Below are 10,240 nucleotides of genomic sequence, written 5' to 3'. Positions count from 1 at the left end.
AGGCACCCCGGAGAAGGAAATGGTGAGCCCCTCCAGTATCTTTGCCAAGAGAACCCCGTGGACAAAGTCCGTGGGGTCACGTAGAGTCGGGCACAACTGTGCCGCTTGTTCTGGGTCTTTGTAATGTCCATTCTATAATGAAGTTATTGCGCCTCAAGTCTCTCTCAGAGTGTGAACAGCTAGAATCTTCCCCTTAGGCACTCATATTTCTTGTATTAGCCCCCAGCCTCCAAGTGGAAGTGGACAAAATCCCCCGGAGGGGCAAGGGGGCTTATGGTCTCCCCCGTCTCTCTCTCTGCTTCTCCGCTGAGAAAAGCCACAACTATTTTTCAAGTTATCACTCTGCCGCCCAAGTCCACCTCAAGGAGACGCTGCTGAATGAGGTTCGAAATCCTTGAATTAATATTGATTTTTCCGGTGTCCCTCCCCACATGCTTGTGCGGAGATGACTATTGCTCCCCTGCGGCCCTTCTTCCCTTCTTGTTGGTGGTGGGAGGGCCCTGTTCCATCTCCCAAAGAGCTGTCACCCTAGAGACGATGCCCATCTGGGCAGAAGGGGGACACTTGATTTCTGAGGATTCTTGGCTTAAGAGGAGGATCACAGACAGACTCGTGTGAAGGCCTTGAGAAAAGAGTCAGCGATTCTAAGCTGGGATGGGCCTTGGCCTGGGCAAGGACCGGAGTAGAGGAGAGAGCTGGGAGTGCGGACGAGCAGGAGCCCAAGTCTGCCCAACGGGCCAGGGCAGGGGAGGCTGGAGGGGACCGGCAGGCTGTGGGAGCCGCTGAGGATGGAGCGGCAGGTGCTGGAAGGGGGGCTCCAGCGTGGCAGCCAGGGCCGACTGCTACATCGGGGTGATGCCCCGGGGGCCCCCTGAGCAGGGGTGCAGCCGCCCTGCCATGTCGGTGCAGGGAGGTCAAGGCGCGGGGCTGGGAGAACAGAGGAAGCGGGGAGCATGCTGACCTGCTCGTGCCCCCGCCCCCAAGGGCCACCAAGGGGCCCCGGGGTGGCAGGGCCATCCCAAGCCACTGTTACTTGTGGGCCCGCTGACCATGTGGGGGTGCCGCACCCCAGCCCCTGGAGCTACGGGGGCGGCCCAGCGGGCCGGGGGGCCGTGCGCCAGCCGCTGGCGGGCGGGAGGGCGCTGGGCCGGAGTGCCCGGGGTCCGGGGGCGCCGTGCCAGAGCCCCGAGGGCGGGCCTGGGCTCGGCGCCCCCCGACAGGTGCCCTCCGCCGGCGCCGGGGCGCCGGGGCAGCGGGGCAGCGGGGCACGTGCCCCCGCGGCGCCCGCCGGCAGCCCGCGCTCCTCCGGGAGCCCGCGCGCCCCGCCCGCCGCAGGCCCCGCCCCGGGGGCGTGTCCGGGGCGGCGCCGAGCCGGCCGGCCAATGGGCGCGCGCCTCTCATGAATAGGCAATGGGCTGCGGCGGCCCAGAGCGAGGCGGCCCCGCCCCCCGCGCCCGCGCGCTCGCTCGCGCCCACCCTCGCCCACACACGCGCCGCCGGGGCCGCAGCACGAAGATGGCGACCGCCATGTACTTGGAGCACTACCTGGACAGTGAGTGGCGCGGCCGGGGCCGGGCCGGGCCGGGGGCGCCGGGGCCCGGGGCGGGGGGCGCCGCGGGGCCCGGGCCGGGGGCGCCGGGGGGGCCGCGGGGCGGCCCGGCCCGGGGCGGGAGGGGGCCGGGGGGAGGGGCGCGCGGAGGGGAGGGCCGGCCGCGGCCGCGCGCGGGGAGGCGGGGGGCGGGGGCCGGGCTCGGCGCGAATTCGAGGTGCGTCAGCGCGGGAGGGGGAGGGGAGGGCGGGGCCGGGGGCGGGGCCGCGGCGCCATGGCGACCGAGGCCGGGCCTCCCCTCCCCCTCCCGCGGCTCCCGCGCCCCGCGCCCCCTGGCGGCGGACTCCCGGGAGCGGCCGGGGGGGGGGGCTGGGGGCGGGGCCGGCCCGGGGGCGGGGCCGGGGGCGGGGCCTCCCGCCCCGCCCCACGCGTGTGCTTGCATCCAGGCATCGAAAACCTCCCGTGCGAGCTGCAGAGGAACTTCCAGCTGATGCGGGAGCTGGACCAGAGGACGGAAGGTGCGCGGGGGCGGGGCCGGGGCGGGGCCGGGGTGGGGCCAGGGCGGGGCCGGAGCGGAGGCCGGCCCGCTCCCTCGTGCCCTCTCTTGTTCCTCGCCCGTGTGCCAGCCTTAGTCGTTTGACGTCCTCCGAGGGGGCCGGGAGAGTCGGGGCGGGGGCTCCAGGACGCCTCCCAGGGGCCGGCTGGGCCCAAAGGGGCAGGGTCCCGTCCTGCGGGGGATGAGGCCGCCCGTGGGGGGGGACCCCAAAGCCCGGTGGGAAGATGCATTCACCTGGCTTTGAGGAAAGCGTGTGCCCGTGTGTGCCCGTGTGTGCCCCGCACACGCGTGCTCAACGCTTCCAAAACGGCCGCGTTCCCGGGACGTTTGAGAGCTGAGTGCGCGGCCTTGTGCCTTTCCTCGGCAGACAAGAAAGCGGAGATCGACATCCTGGCGGCCGAGTACATCTCCACGGTGAAGAGTCTGTCCCCGGAGCAGCGCGTGGAGCACCTGCAGAAGATCCAGAGCGCCTACAGCAAATGCAAGGAGTACAGCGACGACAAGGTGCAGCTGGCCATGCAGACCTACGAGATGGTGAGCCTGCGCCGCCCCAGAGCCCTTGGCGCCCTTGGCGCACGACCTTTCTCACGCTTTGCTTTCCAAAGCCGGGATCCCCCTCCTCAGTCTGAACGATGCGTGCTCTGGCTCGGGCAGGCTTTTATAAAGCAGGTCGGGATTGATCACCCCAGCCTGCCGCGTTGACAGGACAGTGAGCTGCTGGCAGACTGGCCGACGGAGGATTAGGCGAGGGGCCCAAGGGAGAGAAGAGTAAAGGGAAGCAGCCCGGAGACTGGGCTGGGCCGAGTGGCCGGAGACTCCAGCGCTTTTGGACACGTGGCCACGGGGCCCAGGTCCTCTGGAGGGCCTCGACTGGAGCATGTGGCTCTCGCTTAGAAAGAAATCCCATCCGTGCAGGGCGAAAGTCAGGAGAAGCAGCAGCTTCTCTTCTGGATCTGATTTAAAATCCACTTCTCTATTGGGTGGGTCAAGGGCCTCTTGGGGAGTGTCCAGCACCTGGCTCCAGGTATTCTCCAAAAGACTTTTTCAGTAACATTCAACTTCTTGTTCAAGAAAATGACATAGGGATAATTCTTTAAAGAAAAAAAACTTTCTTGACTTTGTTGGCATAGTGAGCCCTTGGCCCCAGGTAAAAGGACAAGGCCTTTCGGAAAGCTTGGAAGCTTTCCTCTTGGAGGACCAATCAGTCTCAATGCTTGAGGGAGCTCCCCCTGGAGTTCCAGTACATTTGGTTCCCCAGGCTTTTTCTTTTCTAACTTTAGTGCGTTTTGCATCCCATTTATTTTGGTCCCACCCTGCCTTCCATCTCTGCTCTGTCCTTCCTCAAGGCACCTGGACAATTCTCATCATGCCATTTTCGTGAGGTTCTTGTCTTGACACTTCATTATTTCACTCCACCAGCCTTGCCCCCCTTTTCCATTTACTCCCAGATTTACCCTGATGGTTACAGCCTTTTTACCCTGATGGTTACATTACAGCCTTTTCACAAGGAGCCATTCATCACCTTGGACATGGTGGGTTTTAGTTGGAGGAGTCACGTGCGCCAGGTAGGCTAGTGGTGTGCGGGCCCTGCCTTCTCTCACCTTTGTGTGTGTTCTTATGCACAGGTGGACAAGCACATCCGGCGCCTGGACGCAGATCTTGCACGCTTCGAAGCAGATCTGAAGGAGAAGATGGAAGGCAGTGACTTGGAGAGTTCAGGAGGAAGAGGCCTGAAAAGTATGCCCATGGCTGCTGGGCGTCTGAGGTATTGGCCACCCATTCGGGACCCAGAGATTGCAGTCTTACTGACTCTGTCCCCATTTGTCTTTCAGAGGGCCGGGGTCAGAAAGAGAAGAGAGGCTCCCGGGGCCGTGGGAGACGTACGTCAGAGGAGGATACTCCGAAGAAGAAAAAGCTCAAAGGAGGGTAAGGTTTGCATGTTGCCAGCATGTTTGGTGTGTACCTAGCCCTGGGCAGTGGAGATGAACTGGACGAGCCTCAGGCTGGACAGGGAGGAGAGCCTGGGGGGTTCAAGGGCTTGGAAGCCAAGCCGCTTGAGGGGAGTGGTGGCATTGGCAGAGGCTCTCCCCCTTTCATCGTGGACAGACAGGTGGCAGTGGTCAGGTGGATTTGAACCTGGTCATGTAGGCCAGACCCAGGTCAGTTCAGATGGAGGCTGGGTCTGAGGTTGGCACTGCCTGAGCCATATTTCTGCAGGAGACCCAAGTGCCCTCTGTGAGCACGTGACGCAAGAGTGATGAACCCAAATTCAGAAAAGGAAATTAAATCAAACATTCAGGAAAGCTTTCCGAGATCACAAAGCAAGATTTGCTAGAGAATGACCTGGGGAGCATAAGGGTCTCCACACTGCCTCAGGGCCACAGTGTGATGAGGCTTGGGGCGGGGCTATCATGGTCATTCTGTGGCATTGACCTTGAGCAGAGATCTTCAGTCTGGCAAAGGACCTCTGGAGAATGGCCCAGGAGGCCTGGCTAGTCTGGCTCTCTGGCGAAGGTGTCCACAGGCTGGCAGTCGCTGAGCCCCTGTGGGTGAGCCCAGGTCCTTTGGGGAGGGGAAGGAGATGACTGTCAGCCAGAGAGAAGGCTGCCCTAGGAGCTTGGGGGATGCTTGCTCACGAGCAGAGGTCGGGGTGTGGGGGCTTGTTGTAAGCTGTCGCTGATATAGGCCTTTGGGAAAACAGGGAAGGTGGTTCACTTTCTAGGGTGGGTGATTTCACAGTCGTGTCCTCGAAAGTTAAAATGGTTGGAGTGACCCTTCTGTCTGACCAAGCACTCAGAGGACTGGCCTGAGGCCTGACAGCATGGTCCTGCCTTCTGGACTTGGTCCTCCCTTCTCAGTGTCCCCCAAGGCCTGGGTGGGGGGAGGACCTCCACTCTCAGGATGTCTGCTCCATTGCCGAGAGGCAGGGCCGGCAGTGGGGAGGAGGAGTGGACCCAGGCAGTCATGGGTGGGCAGAGAAGCACGCTCTGGGAGCAGCTGGTGCTGCCGGCATTGCATGTTCCCCAGGTAAGGGCAGCTGGCCACACTTCTTCCTGAGACTGCTGAACCCTGGATGGCTTTTGGCTGCAGAATGGGGCTGGGTTCAGTGGTGCCAGTTCAAAAACCAGCCCAGAACATGCACAAGCTTCACGCTGCTCAGTAACCAGTAATGGTGTGTGTGGCTCTGCAGGGGCTGCCCTGGAGATTGTTCGTTGGGATCTGTAATTCTGCTGATGCCTCAGATTTTTATTAAAACACGAGAATAATTTGAAGCTGTTGTTGCAAGTGATTGAAAGTGCTTATAAGATGTCTGCTAAAGGATTTAGTTCTTGGGAGTTATTAAGCAAGGGGCTCTTTGGCCAGGCTGGGAAGCCAACAGACCCTGGGGCACATTGGTGGGAGAGGAGCCAGGAGGAGTTCTGGGGGCTGGGCGCTCTCTGAGCTCCCACGGCCTTGCTCTATCTCCTGTAGGTCAGAGTTTGCTGAAACCATTCTCTCAGTGCACCCCTCAGATGTCCTGGACATGCCTGTGGACCCCAACGAACCGACCTACTGCCTATGCCACCAGGTGTCCTACGGAGAGATGATCGGCTGTGACAATCCAGACGTGAGTACTGGAGTGGGCCAAGGCCGGGCTGGGGGCTCCTGCTGGCTGCGGAGCTTGGGCACCCACAGCGGGGCTGATGGCCTACCTCTCTCTCCTTTCCTGACAGTGTCCCATCGAGTGGTTTCACTTTGCTTGTGTGGATCTCACCACAAAGCCCAAAGGAAAATGGTGAGTGGGGGCTGCCCGCTGGCTGGGGCACAGGCTGCCCAGGCATGGTAGGTGGTGGCGTCCCTCCAGTCTGATCACGTTCAGGGCTGAGCCTTGTTGTCCCAGTGCAGCAGCGGATGGAAGCCAGGCTCTGGGCTGGAGAGGCTGAGGGGTCCGGGGGTCAGAGAGCTGGGCTCCCACTCTTCAGCTTGTAATTCTCCCACTGACCCACAGCTTATTACTCCCGAGGCGTCCAGCTGCCCGCCGCCTACGATCTGCCCCTCCCTCGGGAGCTGATAGTGTTGTGCTGCCGATTGTCACAGGAGGGGAGGGGAGAGTCGGAGGCTCGTGGGTGAGAGGCTGGGGTGGGGGAACAAGGGGGCCTGGGGACAATGCCGGGCTATGCCGTGGTCTAGGCCGCTGCTCTCGGGCCTGCCTTCCCTGACAGTGCGCCCCTCTCTTGCAGGTTTTGTCCACGTTGTGTTCAGGAGAAGAGGAAGAAGAAGTAAGGGAGACTCAGAATGATGAGTCGCCGGCTTCCTTCCTTCCCATTGTAATAGCTTCTTTTTATTTTTAAACTACCTTATGGTTTTGGTCTTGAGTTCTCCCATGACCACTTGTGGTTCTTGGTGTTGCTCTCCTGTGGGGAGCGGCTCTCTCAGGAGCCACGCCAGGGGACTCGTTTCCTCCCTTCTTACCTGGATTTCCCCCTAGCACTGAACCCAGCAGGAAGACTCGTGGTATGCAGAAGGGGTGTCTGCCAACTGGGCGTCAAGAAATGTGGCCACGACGCAAATGCCCCCCCTTGGTGCCCTGGTGCCCGCCATCACTTGGTAGAGGCAACCCCTTCTCCATCCCCCCCTTTCTTCCTTGGTACTGAGGCACACACCCTTGGGGCTGGGGGGTCTCCCAGAGGAGGCCTCAGCACCGACCCCAAAGCCGGCGACCGTGTTTACTTGTGTAAGGGTCGTCCTCCTGCCCACCGCTCCGGGCTTTAGGGGGCTTCCCTTTAGGAAGTGACTCCGGCTTTCTTGTGCACTGACCCTGGTTGACTTTCCACTCCTTCCCTCCCGGGCCACACTCACCCATTGTGGAGCAGAATGGGTCTTCCTTAGCACCAAGGCGCTCTGACCTGCTGATGGCCCATTTCTCTGGAAGCTCCTCAAGTTTTTACTGTGAAGACAAACTTAGCGTTTTAGTGTGAAGATGGGGTCTGACACGGTGGATGAAGTGGACGTCCAGGTGGCTAAGGCCTGGTTCTAGAAACCTGGCTCGGGTTTCTGTTGCACACTCTTAGAGCCGCCAGACAAGACGCTGTGCCCAGGGGATAGAAGACTCCATGGTGATGGGGGTTCTGGGACATTGGACTTGACCAGGCCCCCCACCAACTGACACCAGATATCCTCGTAGTGAGGGTCTTGTCCTTTTGAGATGCCTCGCAAGACAGATGGGTTGGAATTCTGAATTTCCTCTGAGCCTCCCAGAAGTCTCTTGAAGCTGAAAGGGGTGAAAGGGAGCATGTAGAAGTGAGGGATGGGAAACGTGTTTCCTTAGAATTCAGAAAGTGGAGGTAGTCGTTCTGATTGAGGACTCAAATTCCACCTGTAAGAAGATGCTGCTTTTTACCTGTAGAACGAGGGTCATAGGGCCAGAAGCCGTGGAGTTGTGTTCTTCCTGGATTTTCCGATATCCTTTCTGATAGTCCCTTGTCCTTCTGACCCAGGGTGAGGGGAGCGTGGCCAGGACCGGGGCCAGCCCGCGCCACCCGCTTTGTTGGGAGTGAATGAGGGAGGCTTGGCCAGCCGCCTCCACATCCTGACCAGCCTCTGACAGAGACTTTTGTTCTGGCAGGTGCTGGGGGGTCGAGTCACTGAGTCGCCTTAGCATTGAGGCTTGTGCTCCTTGGATTCCTTGGAAAGAGGCTCCCTCTCCCCTCCCCCTCCTCCTCACCCCCCTCCCTGCTGGGTCAGAGGGGCTCTCCGGGGCGGCCGGGCCGAGGCCTCCCGGGCTGCCCTCCCCTCTGGCCAGGGCACAGGCCACTTACTCTCTTCCGTGACTCATCGAATGCTTTTATCTGCTCTATTCAGTTGCTGTTGAAAAGCAGGGAAAAAAGTTGTAGAAATTAAGGGGAAAATATTTTTCTAGATTTTCTTCCCAGTCCGTATGGTGAAATAGATAAATACAGTCAATTTGCAGTAAGAGAATTTCTGCTAATTCCTTAGTAGCCAATTTAATAATGTACTTACTTCTTTGGTCTTTGGCCGCATGGTAGACAGTGTTTTGCTCATAGTGTAGGCTTTTGGGGACTTGATCTCTGTCTGGGGGCTTGTGATCTCATGAGAAAGTGATTGGCTCCTGTGGCTGGAGCCCTGGCCTGGGGGCAGCGCAGGTGCCGGCTCTCCTCTTCCTGTTCTGCAGAGGCTCTGGGCCTCCAGGATTCAGTTTGGCATTTGAAGATAACATGTGCGCCAATGTTAGGCACAGACTGGAACGGACAGAAAGAGAAGAGCTCGCCTGGTAGTCTGACTGGCCTGACGCCAGGGTCGGGGCGGCCTCTGCCTGCTGGCTTTTCCCCATTCCCTTAGTCCTGACCTAGTTTGGTTCTTGGGCCTCGGCTCCTGGGCCAGTTCTGCCCCTGAAGTCTCTCCCTGAAGTGGATTTGAAACTGGCCTCGTCTCCCCAGTTTCAAATTTTGTTCTGGGAAGAGTCTGGGTCTCCTTGGCCTGCGCCAGCCCGGGACTACCCTATGAATGATGGAGGCCAGCGCCTTGGGATCCCCCCGGCCCTGACAGTTCCCTACACATGCTTAGTGCTCAATAAGTTTGTTGATGGAAATGAATGCGTTTTGAATGTCCCCGACTATTTAATCCCACAGTTTATGACACTGTATATGAGCCAGGTATAATGTAGTATCCATATTTTTTTTTGTGCTTCTTTGCAAGTAAAAACTATAATCTGTTCAGAAGAAAAGTCAGAACATTTCAGGAGTTGAGTTTCCCTTCCTCGATGCTTAGATGATTAGATAGAGTTCACACTTTTAGAACAATTCTCATCTTCTGGGAGAAAACATGCTGCGTTTTTAAAACAGTGTTGGTTTCATTGAGTCCCGTGAACCTGTGTGTGTCTGTGGTGGCATCGCTGGCAGGAGCCAGTCTTCAGAGCCGACTCCTTAGAGGCGGGTAGGGGCCCCCTGCAAGGCCAAGGGTACCCACCTCAGGGCATTGGGGGCCAAGGACCATCCTCGGGCCAAAACCCAAGGGGCTCCTCTCTGGCAGTGGCTCTGGAGAACGGGGACCATGAACAGCCAGGCGGGCGGTCGTAGGATTAGATGTCATTCTTTCTCTTTTCTTTTCTTTCTCCCGTGATCCCTTGGCACATCACGTCATCTGCACTGGAGCAGGGGTAGTGGGAACCTAGTGCAGCCTTGACGCCGACCCAGGAGAGCCTCCCGGCCGGGATGTGGCGGCGGCTGATCCGCAGAGGGCTTGGGGTTGGGAGTGGGCAGGGACTTGGGTTTTTGTTTTTCCTTTTAAAGAAAATGAAGAATTTTGATTGTGGGCATTGGAAAGTTTTGAGGTTTCCATGGTTTTTGGTGTTCCAGTGTTTGCTGTCCATCACCTTTGCCTAAAGGGATCGAAAAACTGAGGAAATCTAAGATTGTTGTATTCCACACGAGGTCACAGAGATGTTTTTTTGCATATGTGTCTATTGTGTGTCTTCAGCTTTACACATTTCATCCAAAAAGATGATGATGCAGCTTTAACATGAATGTTACATTTTATTTTCAAAGGAAATATGTTCCCTTTGTAAATGGAAGAGAATATTGTAAATCTTTTTATTAAAAATAATGTAAAGTAAAGATGTATATCTGTATTTTTGGATCATGTTATAGATAATGGATATATTGTTTAATAAATAAAATATTTTTGGGAACAAAACCAAGTTTGAGAGCACGTCGTTGGAGGGACCCGGGCTAAGGTTCACGCTGCCGAGGGGCTCACCTCTGCCCGGGCGCCCCAGGGAGGCCCGAGACACACAGGCCTCTTTGGGGGGCCGGGCCGGGCTCGGGGCTCACCTCCCCGGGGGCCACTGCGGGCCCCTGCGAGCGGACGAGCCCGAGCCCCCGTGGGGGGGGGCCCCAGGCGCTGGCCTGTTGGCATGGGGGGGCCCGGGGCGCCCCGGCTGGACGGAGGGGGGCGGGGGAGGGCCGGCCCCGGGCCCGCGGCGCGGCTGGGGTCGGAGCTGGCACCGGCGCTGGCACCGCGCTGCCAGGAGCCGCGCTGGGCAGGGCCGGGGGCGGGGCTGGGGGCGGGGCCGAGCCGGAGGCGGGGCTTCTCTGCCTGAGTCTCTGCGGGGTCCCCCGTGGGGTGGAGCCGTCCAG

The 10,240-nt window shown here is 59.2% G+C and overlaps 1 protein-coding gene across 1 annotated transcript; it reads left to right on the top strand.

Annotated features, from left to right (window-relative positions):
• Positions 1-1,469: 1,469 nt before the first annotated feature.
• On the top strand, positions 1,470-9,785 carry ING5 (inhibitor of growth family member 5). The gene is made up of 8 exons (XM_074190674.1): positions 1,470-1,552; positions 1,996-2,067; positions 2,473-2,639; positions 3,731-3,842; positions 3,938-4,031; positions 5,577-5,712; positions 5,819-5,880; positions 6,326-9,785. Exons 1-8 carry the CDS (start codon positions 1,516-1,518, stop codon positions 6,366-6,368), a joined length of 723 nt encoding a protein of 240 aa, XP_074046775.1. The 5' UTR covers positions 1,470-1,515; the 3' UTR covers positions 6,369-9,785.
• The last annotated feature ends 455 nt before the right edge of the window (positions 9,786-10,240 follow it).

The sequence above is a fragment of the Macrotis lagotis genome, chromosome 6, assembly GCF_037893015.1.
Source record: "Macrotis lagotis isolate mMagLag1 chromosome 6, bilby.v1.9.chrom.fasta, whole genome shotgun sequence".
Lineage (NCBI taxonomy): Eukaryota > Metazoa > Chordata > Mammalia > Peramelemorphia > Peramelidae > Macrotis > Macrotis lagotis.
Note: the sequence above shows the minus strand (reverse complement) of the source record. Positions and strands in the feature narration are given on the sequence as shown.